Source organism: Wolffia australiana, chromosome 8, assembly GCF_029677425.1.
Source record: "Wolffia australiana isolate 7733 chromosome 8, ASM2967742v1".
Taxonomy (NCBI): domain Eukaryota; kingdom Viridiplantae; phylum Streptophyta; class Magnoliopsida; order Alismatales; family Araceae; genus Wolffia; species Wolffia australiana.
In genome coordinates, this window is record NC_135842.1 from 12813489 (window position 1) to 12830624 (window position 17136).

The 17136-nt window shown below is 34.9% G+C and overlaps 1 protein-coding gene across 2 annotated transcripts; it reads right to left on the reverse strand.

Annotated features, from left to right (window-relative positions):
- Positions 1 to 13235: 13235 nt before the first annotated feature.
- On the reverse strand, positions 13236 to 17136 carry LOC144706520 (emp24/gp25L/p24 family/GOLD family protein). Of its 2 annotated transcripts, XR_013582275.1 has the most exons (5): positions 16790 to 17136; positions 15871 to 16060; positions 14721 to 14828; positions 13510 to 13695; positions 13236 to 13400 (listed from the first exon to the last, which is right to left on the reverse strand). XR_013582275.1 is itself a non-coding variant. In XM_078579518.1 (4 exons), the coding sequence occupies exons 1-4, from the start codon at positions 17012 to 17014 to the stop codon at positions 13562 to 13564; spliced, it is 657 nt and encodes a 218-aa protein (XP_078435644.1). In that variant the 5' UTR covers positions 17015 to 17136; the 3' UTR covers positions 13402 to 13561. The 2 variants fall into 2 exon arrangements, 1 of the variants encoding a protein (XP_078435644.1); XM_078579518.1 differs by lacking the exon at positions 13236 to 13400 and having other exon boundaries at positions 13402 to 13695.

Genomic DNA, 17136 nt, shown 5'->3' on the forward strand with positions numbered 1-17136 from the left:
TCAACAAAACATAGAAAAAATCACATGGACCATCGAGCAAGACAAGTTGAGTTGCTCATGTATGCAGCCTCTAGACATATCCACATGATCCTCATCATGTCGTTACGCTATCTCAATTGCATCATGAATGGAGAGGATCCATGAGGAGAAGGGAGAAGAAGGGGAAGCCTACTGAACAACTCTCTGACCTTGGAGAATTTTTTTCAGGGCCTTCCCCTATTTATATTAAATGGATATTTTTCATAAGAACCCCAAAACTTAAGTATATATTATGACGTCCAAAAGACCATTTGTGTTTAATCCTCTAGTCCCATGTATCAGTCTAGTTAATGACTCCAATAGCCAATAATCGTTATTGGCCTCATAAATTCATTAATTATATCATCATATATGTTAAATGTCAGATCAATTTAACCCAATCGATAGGTTGAGTCTCCAACCAATAGAGTGCTAAGCTAAACCTCGTGCTCTAGAATATACAAAGGAGCATGTATCGACTCACTTATGGAACATGTTTGTCATCAGTTAACATGTACATATAGTCCCTCATCCACTTCATGCTCCTAGGATAACTTAGGATATGGTCAACTAACAAACCCTAATCGGTCATCAGAGTAGGTATTGATGCATCAGAAATCATTGGATAACTATTCTCTGATATTTCACTACCTTGGCCAAGGACTTCATTGCATCATCATTCTTGAGTCGTCTCCTCTTATACCGAGGGTGGATGATCCCATCTTGACCATTTAATCGTCTTTGTGGACTTCTTGATACACCCGAACTAAGAGTGTTACGAATCCCATGATTAGTGACTCATAGGTCATAGCCAAAGTACAACTGTCCATCCACAAGATTTCTAAGGACCGCTTACACAAATGTGATGTGAATCAACCTAATTGATAATTTGGTATAATACCATTCAGGGATTTGTACTTAACAATTCAATGAATTTTTTCCACAAAAGAGCACCATTATCTATCCTTAGTGTCTCAACACTAATGACTATGGGACTGGCCATACTGATCATATGAGTGGGTTTAGATAATGATGTTCTATCTTGATACTTTGGTGTCCTTCTCGAGTATCGTTTGAATAGGAATATTTAGAACTCATGCTTCATGATTAAATACTAGTGATATTCATATTATGATGTCATCATAATTCATTAAATCTGATAACATATTCATGGAGTTCATTTTAAGCATCACATGTGCACTAAAATGAATATGTTCTATTAATAAACATTGAACAAGATATGGAATACGTGATTGGCTTGTCCACCACACATATTTCCATCAGGGACTTATGAATATTGCGTGAAAATAATAATGAACACACATATATATATTCATAAAATTTAAAATTAATAGAGAAGTGTGATTTTCTTAACAATCACATAAGATCCATCAAATTTTATGAGTCCCTTATTATGGGGTTAAATTTTATTTTATCTCAGATGTATTAAGAAGTACAAAAAGGTGCTTGATTCTCAAGATGTGATTGTCTGCTTTCAATATAAGTGGAGATTGACTCAAGGAACAAGATATATTGAATTCTTTGGACAGGGTAGTGCAGATGTTGGAGAAGAGGTTCTCTAATATTCTCTCTCATGCATCAATACTAACTATTTTATTACACATGAGTATTAAAACTTATGAGTCCCTAATCATGTGATTCAAATTAATCTTAGTTTGGATATAGCAAGAAGTACACAAAGGTTCTTGGATGGTTTAGATGGGATCATATTCCTCAGAATAAGAGGAAATTGACTCAAGGATGAACATGTATTAAATTCTTATCTAGGGTCATGTAGAAGTTAGAGAATATGTTCTATAATTATCTTTGTAACACACAATTAATAAATGGAATAAAATATTGGATTTGATAAAAAAATCATTCATATATAATCTTTCAACAGTCTTTCATAGATAAAGGATTACATATTTACAACAATCAATGATAGTAAAGGTTACATAAGAGATTAATATAGTAATATTTATATCCTTTAGTGTACTAATATCAAAATAATTAAATTAATGTTCCACATTTATTTACTTACGATACTACATGATTTATTGGGTATGTTCACGTACACAATAAATCATGTGTGTCGGCCCACAATGTTATTTGTTGAAAATGTCTTCCTCCTGGTGCTGGCATTATCACACCACATGAAGGATGTCATGAAACTGGTTACGAAACCCACGTTGTTCACCAGTACGTACCTACTTCATGATGAGCTAGAATCATTAATGACTAAATGCATCGCCATACAACTATTATAAGTTTTTTTGTGGAAAAATGAAATTACCCTTGTTCCAGCACTATTTAACCCATTTCACAAGGAGGGCAATGTTTGATGAGGCATACTACTCAGAGACAGGCTACTATGTTCCAGGAATTCTCCTTAATATACTAGAGATGTACATGACAGATCTGTCCATTACATACATGGCCCATCAACAACAACCTCTGAAGGTTTGGGTTTGTCAAGCCCTTAGCACTTAACCCGCAATAAGAACAATATCACCAAATCTCCCTTTGGAGAATTCAAGACCTTCCAACGCACTACACAACGAGGGGGAAACTGTGTATATGTACGAGGGTATTGAGGGCCTTCTGCAACAATTTCAGTGTATATCTACTGAGCACTAGCAAAGATAGCATCCAAATTTATATTAGTGTCTGCAACAAGTGCTCCATCAGAGTGGTTCTTTTCAACTGGTCAAGCACTTGACACTTACAAGCAATCATGATTGGAGGGGCTGATTGTCGAGGTACTTGTTTGTGTAAAGTGTTTCTGTCAATGGGGAAAACAAAATGGTAGAATGTTTTTCTTGACGGTGACATTTGCGCCCAACCAGAAAATTCAGGTACGGGTCATCTTTCAATATCATTTATGTTCAGCATATCTATTAATTTCATATTTTGCGGTAGCTTCAGGGAAATAGGGCATCCAAATGATGGGCCTCCAGAACAGTTGATGAAACCTTGCATTGAAGATGTAATGTCGATCCTAATTTCTGAGTTAAATCACACTTAGGGTGTCACAAAACATTATCTTTCATTCATTCCATGGTTACATAATATCATTACACTATTTTTCATTGTTTGGACATGGGATATTTGTTTTCAGAAAAGAAAGTTTCACTTGTCACTTCCTATCAAAATCTTACGACTACCATGGACTACATTACAGATGGCAACTAATGAACTAGAAATCATGGTTAAATACATCATTTAAGGCTTATGGTTTATACAAATATATTTCTATATTTCCATATGAGCATACAGTGAATAAAGGTTGGATCCATAAGGAACAAATATTTAATAAGTGAATTTCAACTTTAATTTTATTTAATTTCAATTTTTACATTTATTTTTATAATTTATTTAATTTAATGAAATAGGACTAGTGAAATATAATTCAATGCAAGCGTTCACCTGACTCCAGTTGACCCAACAACCGATCCACATATCCCAATGAGTTGTGATATGTACTTTGAACCATGGATTGATCACATGTGCTGGAGCCATTACAACTTTCCGATACGATCATTAGCTTTGTCTAGCATCAAGTCTCCCTGGCCTTCATTGCCGAACCGTCCCAAGGTGGTAACAGATGGCTAATGGAATGAAACACTATGTGACATCAATCTCACCAAAGACACATGTTATCTTTACTTTTAAACTCTATGTTTGCTTAATATTGCTAGATTGACTTCAATGTGGAAAATATACTTAGGATTTTATATTTGTTTGATCAAAATTATAATCTAGTCTGCATTATCACGGCCAATTGTTCCATCCTAACAACAGTAGGATATTTTTTTACAATCTACTGCATTACATGCCTGGTCCTGTAATCAGCACCTCCTTGAAACATTATTAATAAATGAATCCTTATTTTGATGCTCAGATATCAAAATTTCTCACAATATTTGTTATCCTTTATGACGATGTCATCAATATCATTTTCAATACCTGAACGATATCAGTATCCGATATTATCTATTCAACAACAAAAAACTATATATGTTATCGATATCCGAATCTGATATTTTATGCATAATCCCAATTGTTGGGTTAATGGATATAGATGATATTCGATAAAGGATATCATATACAGATAACAGTAGTAGCGCCCAAAATCAAGCCAACAGAACCTAGTGTATACATGCCAAGGATTTTTCTAGCGAACGGCATTAATGTAGCAAACTAGGGGGTCTAGTAGTCTACATTTGTTCAAACTTGGTAAAGGTTGTGTTGTAAGTGGTAGGACATAAGACATATCATGATGCTTGCATACCAATTAATATTTTTTCCATCACTCCATTATGCACCAACAGAGATATTAATCCCAAAGTTTATGGAGTATATGTATGGATCGCCTGCGTGATCTTGTCTGGTTTCTATCATAACTGCCTTCCTCTGATGCCTCCCTATACATTATATGACTTTTAAAGTGGATATTTATTTACACAAAATAGTACTACTCTTTCAGTACTAATTTGAGGAAATCATGAGCATTTTCAATTTCCCAGTATGTGACCAATAATACAGAGTGCAAATATTCTGTTATCTAATCACAAGACTATATCCCAACAACATGAATATGAACAGCACTCTTGACTATTATTTGTTTTCATTTTATGTACCTGTTTAAATCTTATTTTTTATCATCATTTTTTATAAATGTAATCATTACTCTTTTTAATGTCAATTATTCATTCTGAGTTCTCATCATATAGCTTAGCTCGTAATAATTTATTAACCAACACTATGTGAAGAGTTCTACGATTATGTTATGATTTTCCTTTTTTTTCTTCTAATCATCTTATTATTCTTGTTATTTTATACATTTTAGGATATATTTTAATAAACAAATTATGAATAAAATATCAAGACATTATCAAGATATTTAATATCTCATCCAAATCGCAGAATCCTAGGGAGGATCATTAATATTATTTTATTGTCTATTTTTTCTAATGCGAATATTTAAAGATAGAGATGTACAACAAATTAAATCAATTAAAAATTTATTTATTTTGGGTTCTTCTTATGTTTCCACCCAATCAGCCAAGATCATAACTTTTTCAGATATGTTATCATTTTCTCTTTTGCAATATAAACAAAATTTTAGTCTCCTATTTTTATAATCCTTTTATTTCATTGGTTAAACAAAATATTTTGGACGATTTTACACAGACCAAATAATAACAAATAATGGTTATCTCTTTAGTTATAAACGAAAACATCATTTATTACCTAGGAATAAACTTAATTATTTTTATCATTTATTACCTTTCAAGCATAATCTACGCACATCAATTTTGGAATTTAATCATTAATTTAAGATTGGATCGATGCAAAAATAAATTAAATTATCTTTGGGTTGACTAAATTAAGATCTTTAATTTCATATCTCAATTTTTTTTCCAAATTTACGTTTTCCAAGAACTTGATGTTGAAAATATACAATGCAATGCAAATATGTGAGCTATTCATTCACAGGTAAACTCCCTGATAGTTGGACATGAAATGAATAAAAGTTCTTGCAGGATGTTTAACCCATTTTTTTAAAAGAACTGAATTATAATGTAACTTCAGCTTTTATAAATACATGTCAATATAATTATTTATGGTATCCTCAAACAAGAGATATTTTAATGTGTTTTTTCCTAAACCTCAATAGTTTTCCAATGGGTATCTTCGATCAGAGCCTTGATAGCCTAAATATTTAAGATACCTCAGATTTCCAAAAAAGAAAAGTGGTAGGTTAAGATCATGCTTGTTGGCTGGTAATTGGAAGACTCGTGTGCAGAACTTCTGTGATTCTGAAGGGATGGGAGATCTGAGCTTTTTTAAGGACAATACAAAGACAATAAACATCTCTTTAGACTGGATTAGGAGCATACAATCCATATGACAATGAAATTCATCACCATGTTGAAGACAGTGAGAGAGATGTCGAATATTTTATTGAATTATGATTCTTCCAGACAAAAATGAATATCCATGGCTAGAAATTGATTCACACCCTCTTAGACATTTGATCACACACTCATGGACATTAGCCTATGGGACACGAAGTCCCTGAGACATTTTTTATTCTAAACATGGAATCATTTTTGCTTCACCCAATATTTTTTTATTGTTAGATGTTGATGGGCATGTAATTATGGTCATCCATGTTCCAAACGGCCCAGGAAGCATCTTCGTTTAATCTGGCCCGGAAGAAATTCTTTCATGGTTACTGCTAGATAAGAAATTGACTCTGTTTTAAATCAACCCACGGTGGGAAAGATTCTAGAGATTATAAATCTCTCAGGCGTGCCAAACAGGAGCAAACCAAGCCAAACAGAGAATCAGCCCATTCCTTCCCATTCTAAACATGTCAAGTTGAAGAAACAGTTTGATTCTAATTTTTTTGGTTCACATTTTTTGTGGAGGGACCTTTTAGGACCGAATACAACATGGCTAAAATCAAAAGTGTTAAGCTCTTTACACTCATGACTATAATATAATATCCATTAACAGACCATCCCCTATGCCTCTAAGGTATCAATCAGTATGCTTGCGCTGTTCACTTGAAGGGAGGGCTTACTCGGTTCAATAAGATGAAAACTTGTGGGAACGTGATGAAAAAGATAAAATTGGGCCTTCAATATATGACAAAGAATTTGACCTTCTAGTAAAATGACACCACTTAACAGCAGATGAGAACATGATGGAAAAAATAAAATTGGAGCTGAACGTTATGGAAGGAAGGCATGCAGGTGAAGCTTAAATCATTTTTCCCTTAAAACTAAATATAATATTTATTATTAAATGAATTGTGTACAAATGTCAAAGACTAGAATATCAAAAGCATGATTTCAAGGGACAGGTTCAGCTTGTATGTGCACAGCCTACATTTTGTACATTTAATTTTCTTCATTCACTATAGCTCATGAGTTTGTGATACTTATGTTGTGGTGACCATATTTATTTTAACCTGGTGTTTGGTTGCCAACCTCAGTGGTAGGTTTTGCGAGATTGTTTTTCATAGGTCAAGAAATCAGAGAATAGCTGATAATCCTAAAAATGGTGTGTAAAAATGTCGGTGTTTTGGCTTTTAGACATGGAATAAATTTTATAATAGCCCTTAGTCACTAAATACTATGTATAGAGCAAGCAAGGGGTCGAACCACAGGGAGGCACTCTACAAGAATTTTTATCCTATTTCAAATGAATTAATTCAAGAGTGTATTAATTTTGCATTTAATCGGCCTTCGTTGTGCTTAATTTTGTTTTGTAATTAATCAAAATTAAGCAAAAACTTAATAGTGATCTTAGCATTTTCGATCAGGAAACTCTAAAAAGGATAATTTTGATTATCATAATCAGATCAATTCGGATTTCCAATATTCAAATCAGGATGATATATGTAGACAATTTTTGTATTAAAATTGGGAATTAATAAGTAAGAAAGGGATTTTTAAAATTGGACTTGAAGATGGACGAATTTGTGGATGAAATTTTGGATTTAGCTTTTTTAGATGTTGAATTGTATTTTCCAACAATCAATTATTAGATCTAGAGAGAGAAAAAAGATAAAGTAACCTAGATAGAGAAAGTAGAAGAATTTGGGGGAAAATGTATTAGAGATGAAATTTGACCCTAATTTAAAGATCTAAGATAAAATTTGAGATAGAAATCAAAGTAGAACTAGGAATTAAGAGTCGGATCTTGAATACGAATAAAATTGTAATGCTAATCATCATTCAAATTAACTTCAAGGGCATGTACATTTTTCCCATGCCTTGGTGTTTTAAAATCATTAAATAAGAAGTTCAACCAATGAAGAATAAACTTACAACTTTGAAGATTGAACCAAGATCTGTCGACTTCAGAAGCAGCACATGTGTCCTTCCTGGCCAATTTCTTGGCGGAGAGCTTCCTCAGTGATTTTCCCCATCTTCCCAGCCTCTATTTCAAGATCCAGCCATACGGATTGTGGAGGGCAAAAAGACAAACCTACGCTAAAAATTTGAGCGCAATCGGACAACTATATCTCAAGATATCGCCATTTTACTAGCGATTTATTTGGGCCGTTAGATTTTTATCTCTCCTCCACGCATATAGAAAATGGCTTTTTTATTCATCGTCTTATTTTCTCTGCCCTTGGATGGCACGCTGCCACATCGTTGTGCGTGAAAAACAACAAAATCATTGGTGTTAACAAAGGAGAGAGATTATACCTTTTTAACAGCTGGGAAAGTGCCACATCGCCTCATCCGTTTTCCTTTTCAATAAAACATGAAAAATGATAGAACTTTTATTGTTACAATCAATGCATGTGGATATCGATTGCCGCATGCAATCAATGCGCGTGGCTGATCGATTACACGTGTATTTAATACGCCGAATAATCTCATTTCATAAATGCACACAGAGATTGATTCTCCGCGTGCATTTATTGCACAAAAAAGCCAATAAAAAAAACAAAATGTGCCTTTTCCTCGCCGCCCGCGCCATGATATTCTTTTCGAGATAATGATTTGCTTATTAGGGTATCGAGCATTATGATACCATAATGAGCCAATAAAGTACTCATTTAACGCATCCAATCATTCGCCCAAATTTTGGGTGAATGACATGGATGCCACGTGATTTAAAAAAAAACTTTTTAAAATGCCTAATAAATTGAAAATATATTCTTTAAATTATAGAAATCATTTTTTAGCTATTTACTGGTCAGGAAATTATAAAAAATATGGAAAAAATCCAGAAAAATTAGTAAAACACTTACCAACCTCTAGCCAAGTATTTTATGTCTTGCCAAAAATAATTATTCAATGCACTGATATTAAATATCATGTAACTTAAAAACAATCATAAAATCACAGTGCAAGTCATTTATGTCCATTTAAGTATGATAACATGCAAATATGCCTAGTAAAACACATATATGTAATGTAATATTCATCAATATAACATTATAATTTTCAGGTTATCAATAGCACATAGAGGGGCTTGCACTTTCAACTGAGAGATATGCAAAAGGGATCTAGGGCCTAAAGGCCTTGTAATGCCAATGTTCAAGGATAACCCAAGTGAAGAAATCGTTGAAATTTGAAGATATTATAATGATAAGGCATTTGGTGTCCATCCCAAATCTGTTTCCATCCCTTCTATTTTTATTTTAGAGCCCTAAAGTGAGGTTAAACATAACTCTTCAGACTAGAGTAGTAGACGGCATGGACATGAATAAAATAAAATAATGGTTATTCTTAGGAAGAATAACCTGTTTAACTCAGAAGGCTTATTAGATTATTAATCTATAGATGCCATCTCAACATCTCCTATTTCAAGACTTAGGATTTCTATCATCGCTATGGTCAATAACTTTTACTTCCAAAAATAGAATAAAACTGGGTCATAGTAGGTTAATATGACTATATTTAAAATTTTAATTGCGTTAAAACTATTATGTGTGTTATCAATTCTATAAAAATTAAATTCATTTTTAGCATGATGCTTTGAATTTTTTGGATTTTAAATGTGTTTGTATGACATTATATTGTGAAAAAACATAGTTTTCAGTCCAAATATAATTTTAGGAATTTTTGGAAATCATTTATTTAAGATAATATTTTTAAAACCTGATAATATTTTCTTTTATATTAATTTATTAAATATGTATTGTTCTTAATTACTGTTGTGCGGCTTGTCACCATTTGACTTGATTCAATGGAGATCAAGATTGGAATTGCCAATCATTGAAAAGATGCCATTATGGCATTTCAAATCATGATGACATAACGTATAATCATTGACTAACACGTTCTTTTTTAAAATTACCGGTGTAGAAGTTACACAATAGAAAAAATATCAGATTTGAATACTGGTAAATGCAATGCAAAGATTGAGACAAGATTGAGTAACACATTATTAAACTATATTTCTGTCAATTCAAAAATGGCGGCCCTAACCATGATGATCAAAATGTATGTGACCAGCAAGCCAATCACGCATGCCACATATGTTTCTGTGTTTATTAATAGAACATATTCATTATAGTGCATGTGAGATGCTTATAATGAAGTCCATGAATACATGATCGGACCTATTGAATTATGACGAGATCGTAATATGGATGTCACTAGTCTTTAAGCATGTATTCTAAACATTTCTATTCGAAGGATACACGAGAAGGACATCAAAGTATCCGGATAGAATAGCACTATCTAGCGCCACCCATATGATGAGTATGGCCGGCCCCGTAACCATTAGTGTGGAGACACTAAGGATAGATAGTGGGTGCTCGTTAGTGTAAAGAGTTCACTGAATTGATCCGTATGAATCCCTAAATGGTATTATACCGAACTGTCAATCAGGTTGAGTCACATCACGGTTGTGTAAGTGATCCTTAGACCTGAGACACCAAAGACGTCTTATGGATGGATAGGTGTACTTTGAATATGACCTACAAGTCCATAGCCATAGGATTCTAAGCAGCCTCAGTTTAGGTGCATCAAGAAGTTCACGAAGACGATTGAGTGATCAAGATGGGATCATCCACCCTCAATATAAGAGGTGACAGCTCAAGGAAGATGATGCGATGAAGTCCTTGGCCAAGGCAATTAAATATTGTGAGAAGAGTTCTCCGATGATTTTTGAATGTATCAGTACTAACTCGGATGACCGATTAGGATTTGACAATAGACCATACCCTAAGTCATCCTAAGAGCGCTAAGTGGATGAGGGATTATAGATATATGGTAACCAAAGATGAAGAAGTTCCATGAGTGAGTCGATACACACTCCTTTGTATTTTCTAGAGCACGAGGTGTAGCTTGGCACCCCACATGTTGGAGACTCAATCTATCGATTGGGTTAAATCGATCTGACGTTAATTAATGATATGATGATATATGTCATTAACTTGGAAGGCCAATAAAGGTTACTTGGCTGCTCTAGTTGTTAACTAAACTGAACGTGGGCTTCTGGAGTCACACGCAAATGGTCTTTTGGACGTCAGAAGATATATTTAAGTATTGGGGGTTTTTCTGAAAAAATGCCCTCTTAGTATAAATAGGGGAAGGCCCTGAACGAAATTCACACAGAGAAGAATTTTTCAGGGCCCTTCCCCTTCTTCTTCCTTCTCCCTACACCTCCTCTCCACTCTCAACGCGATTGGGACGACGTAATGACGGGGATGGAGACTAAACGGGGCTCATCAATGAGAAGGAGGAGATCCAACATGTCGAGGATTGTGTGGATGTTTCTAGAGGCTGCTCACTTGATCAACTCAACTCGTCTCACTCAGAGACCCCAAGAATTCACGGTTGTGATCCGTGCCGAGGTACTTCGTTCAATGGTTTTATTGATGTCATACGATTTTGCTAAAGTATTTCGCTGTGAATTGTTTTGAAATCTTCATCCATATCAGGGCCTCTAGAACATAGCACATGTATCACGCATAGAAGGAATTTACACACATGCGGCAAAATTCTCTTTTTGTTTTTTTATGCAGTGATAAGTGACAATCTCCTAGTCGTAGATTGAGAATGACATGACACAATCTCAGACAATCATTGGAGAATCTTCATAAAAATTAAGGATGTAAAACCCTAGAAGTGGCGTAGCAATGACAGCAACAAGAAGGGAGAAAAATGTAATTGAAATCAACAACAAGAATTCATATAACTGTAGTGCTTGATATTCTATCATCCAGAAGGCCGATCAAGTTGAAATTTCAAGGGAAACTTCTTCTTTCTTCTCTCTACCCATTCAAAACATCTTTGAACTCGTGTCTTACTTTAGTTGCTAATTGAAAGATGGTGAGGTTTTTAAGGATCTATCTAGTGTTCATTGGTGTCTTTAGTGATTGAAGAAGAGCAACTGAGAACAGGGCAGGCATTTTTTCATCAGTTAAACAATGTGGTCATAGTGAACCATTGGACCTAGAATAATTTCTCCCACCTTATATTCTCTTGTCTCCATCTCGTTAAATTAAATCTGCATCTTACCTGCCTCACACACCATTTTGTCATTGTCATCATCCCTTAAACCCCGTCATTTTTACTGTCTCTTCATCTCATCTTCACTTCAATTGTATACCCCAATGACACATATATTTATATTTTCTCCTTTATCCTCCTTACTCTGCCATCTTCAGTCATCAATATTCCCCACACTGTTCATTGTAGTAATCTTCATCTCATGCTTATTAAATAGTAACTATTTTCGTATCAGCTTGTCATCTCCCTCATTTCACTATCTACTATTTTATACATATCTCATCTCATCTCTAGTTGATCAACATTCAAAACAACATTAAACCTCAAACCATCGGTCCATGTGGTGACAACCCAATCTCATTACTAACTAGATTTATTTACTTGAATATCAATATTTATAAAATTCTTGGTCATTTATAAATTTGTTTACTTTATTACTGAGATTTTGATTAATTAACACTTTGAAACATGCAGATGTCAACGACATAAGCTTTTTGAGTTTATCGATGACATATGTTAATTAACACTTTGAAACATGCAGATGAGTTGGCTTAATAAGATTCACAAAGTGTTTGAGAAGTTCCCAACATTTGGCTCAAAAGTAGAGTCAATAGAAAAAAGAAAAGAAATTAACCTGGTCCCCAGGGTAATGTGGAATTGTCACCTTGTGTAATTATCTAACTAGGTGGCTAGATGAACTCCTAGAATACTTATGAAAGACAAGTCACGTTGTCAAATGTCAAAAGCCAGCCTAATTCAATTATAAAGTTCTCTAATACATTGATACTATCATTGGCATGTTAAATATGATGGGGTGGGATAAACCAAACTGTAAACAAGAAGGTAACAAGTTTCAGGACGGCAATTGGTAAACTTGTTCCAGTTCAATTTTATTTTATATATTTTTCAAAGTAATCCAATCCAAAGTCTATCTTCCTTGTTCAGCAAAATAATAATGGACTTTACGAGGAACGAAGCTGCAATTGTTGATACAGATAGAGCGTCAAAGTCATTACTCCACCAACATCTGAAGCTTCCAAGTATTTTAGCTTCTTTTTAACTCATAGCGCCATTGTTTGTGTAATTTTTCACCGCCCTTATACAACTAGAAAATAGGTTAGTTGCGCTCCTCAGCTTGTATAAATAAAATAGGTTAGTTCTATATCCTTCACGAATAAAAAATTTGGCTTTAGGCAGGTAACATAGTCGACAAGAGAAAACTAGGGCAAGCAAATGATATCATAAGAACTAAGGTACAAGGCAGCTCCTTTACAATTCAGTTTTATCAGACAAGCACGTGATGTTATACCGTACTGAGTATGAAAACACAAAGATGGCAATAGAGTGAGTTCTTCAATTTGACCAGTACGAATCAACGAAAGAAACCTGAAGCCAACATAATTTATTGCATCAGCTAAACCCAGTTACACCGTTGTTGAAGTCTCAGAGAAAATTGGACTGACTGGAAATTTAAAAAGCAGTTCAAAATGTGTACCTTCCCAAAGATATGTTATCCCCAGATGAAGTAAATAAAGGAAAATATGGGTTTAAACTCTGTTGTATCCAACTGACTTGCTGAACAAGCGCCTGATGTAGAACACTTGAAGTCCACTGACACAGGCAAGGGCAAGATACTCCCCAAACGTGTAGAATATGAGGCGCTTTCTTGTGCTCTCGTTGGCTACAAATTGAAAGAGTTAAGGGTCAACGCAGGAGTAAAATCATATTTTCAAAAAAAAAAACGCAGGAGTAAAATCCATAGATGTTCCCAGTAATCATTCAGAGGGAACAAAAAACAATCCTCCAAAATGTAATTCCATCGAGATAGAAGGCTAACCATGGATATGGAGGCTTATTGAAGATATGATGAAAGACAATTTATAAAATAGATTTTATAGATAGAAATTAGTTTCCATAAAAGCATACTTCATGTGTCCATGATGAGTAAAACTAGATACGGTAATTAAATACATCAGAAAAAGAATATTTTAAATAAAATTTCAAGATTTAGAGCAATAGAGGACATTATACGCTTATTAAAAGCTTTTAATAAGCTTTTTTCAGTTTATAAGCTTTTAGATCAGACATAAAATTAAAAGGGAGAGTCATAGAATCATCAAATGCCATAGTTAAGATAATGTAACAAATTTCCAAAGAGATTTCTCCTCTCTCCCACTCTTGTATTTCCCAAAAATTCCATCATCTTCATCTGCATCCGTAATTGGGTTTAACAAATGAAGATTGAGATGATGAAGACTCCTTCAATAGATGGATTGATGACAATGGGAAGGAGGATGACAATGACGAGTACAGCTCTTCATCGATCATCCTCCAATCCTCATTGTCTTCTTTGGCTCTGAACAACACTCTGAGAACCTCCCCCTATAGATAGATGATGATTCATCATTGTCATCGCCATACTGATGCCTATTTGGGTATGGATAACGATGATGATTCATCATGAACAGATGGACGGCAATGAAAATGATGACTTAAGAATGACGACAACATCATACAATTTTTATTGTTATTGTAAACATCGAACCCTACTGGGGGATATAGTAAGTACATGCCCAAAAATTTCAAGAGGAGCGTAGATGCAGGCCCAAAGGGGTATCCCAATTTAAAGAGAGAGAGAGAGAGAGAGAGAGAAAAAGCAGATTTCCAAGCCTAAAATCACTGGTGAGCAAACATCGTTTGACTTACTGTGGCGATGCCTGGACTCTCTCGCCTTCAGGTAGATCTGCTCGGAAGTGACATTCTCTAAAGACTCTTTAAGTAGTGCAATCTTCACATTGATAGGGGTCAGATGCTCTGAAAAAGATGAATACGTGAATAAGAGAGTAGGCAAGAGCTGAAGGATTTTTTTGTCCTTTAAGTACGTACCATAACTGTAAATGCACATGAATGTAATAAATAAATTCAAAGAAATAATAAAACACTGTTCCTGAGAGAATCACGGTCGATATGCAAGTTCAAACAAGAATTCAGAAACAAAAAAGTTCAAAATTTAGAACTTTCAGGCTTATAAAGCAAAGGCATTTTGCTGCATATAATAATGCCAAGAAATATTAGCAGTATAACGCTTTTCATTTACAACTGCATTCATGTCCATTGGAGATATCTGAATCTCAGAAAAGAACCTTTTTCGTTTCACTCTGATACAACCACCAACCCCTACTTGAGTTCTTTTCATCATTTGAATGTAATATAGTTTCCTTTAAGCACTTGCAGCCCTCCCCTAAGGATGGCACTCAACAAACTGTACATTGAATCGGCTTGGAGATCTTCCCGTAGGAAGTTCAAGTGACTATCCGGGCCTCTAACCAATTTTACCTCTATCTTTCTCTCTCTATCTCGTTCTTTCTCTACCATTCCAAGATCATTTTCCAATGCATAAGGTTCACCGTCCCTGCGGACGACAAGAGGGTGTCGTCCTTTTTTTTCATTGAGATGTCGACAGTGATGAACAGTTTTGTCATTATCAATATTTTTTGGCTGCTGCAAACTCTTAACAGATGACAATGAAATTTGGCATGGTCATTTTTTCGCCATCTCTAGTACTAATCTTTCAGATTAGGATGATGACAAGATATCCTTCTCCTTGCAATTCATCGTAGCTAAGATGACAATGAGGATGACAATAACGTCCTCCACACTCTGGCCGTGGGCAAGGATGAGGACAAGGACAATTCATCATTATCCCTTCTAGATGACAAACTCATAATAGTTGGTGAACCCTACCAATGAGGACCAACACTAGGTCGCTATCACACTCTTCGATGCATGAAGGGAAATCCATTTACTTATTCCAAGAAACAAATCTAAGTATAATGAATCTCAACAACGAACTAACCGTCTTTCGCGGCAACGTTGCTCGCATCAGGAATGTGACCAACGTGGATGTAGAAGGACACGGTTTCTGGGGCTGAAGAAGGATTAATGAAACAAAACTTGTACATTCCAGGCGTTGGAGCCTTGAATTCAAACTTTTCACCGGACTTTCCCTTCAAATGATATACCACATTTCCCGCAGGAGAAGTCACCTGGAAAATAAGTAAACAACTCATTAGACATCATAACCTTCATACAAAACAAGGAAAATCCAATCTTCATTATCTAACAAGTGCAGCCAGAAAGAAAGTATAAATATCGGTTTATTAACCCATGAATTTTAGGACTTCTGCTTGCTGTTATATGTTACTTCAAAAATTACAGGATTTGGGATTCATGTCTATAGATCGTCTTATTATGCGATAGGATAAATCTTCCGACTTTCATAACTCACTACGTCAGGTCGGAGCACAAGCATAGTGCAGAAATAAATAGTGTCAAGTCAAAGAAGCTATAATTATCTGAATTACAATTATTTCAATGCAGGGAATAAATCTTACGAGATTTTAAAAAATGGAAACCAGAATATACTAGCAAATCACGACGTATTTAAATGAAACGGATGTGATTTTTTTTTTAAAGAATTAACGGATGTGATGCATTAATAAGTGCAAAAAATTACCTCAAAAACATAAATTAACTAAAATCTTCATTAAAGAATAAAAACCCAAATCCCTTGATGCATCGACGGGGTTCCATGTTAAGAAGCTATTCCGTGCATAGATAAATCCGACAAACCAACCTATATTTCTACGTCAATCGATCGGAAAAAAAGCTTAGTCATCGCAAGAAAGAAATTTAAGCAATTGACGAAAATCAAAGAACCTATCAAAGCAAAGAGACACAGTAGGGCAAAAAAATCAGATCTGATGTCTCTTGACCTCAAAATCAAGGCCAGGGTGGTCGGCACCCCAGAAGATGTCGTGGTCGACGACAACGAAGTTACCGGAGACGTGATCCCCTTCATAGAAAACGTAATCGTAGACGCATTCCCGTTCTAAGACGGTAACCGAGATTGCGCCCACCAGCCGAAATCCATCGAGGCTTGCCAAAAGAAACAACCCAGTAAGAATTAAAGCCCCAAGACGACGGCTTTCCTTCTCCATCTGAATCAAATCGTCGTGGGTGGCAGCCCGGAGAGAAGATCGATCGGAGAAATACTATCCCCAATTGCCAAAACTAAAATCTCGAGAAGAAGAACACGAGAAGAGAGAGAGAGAGAGACGCG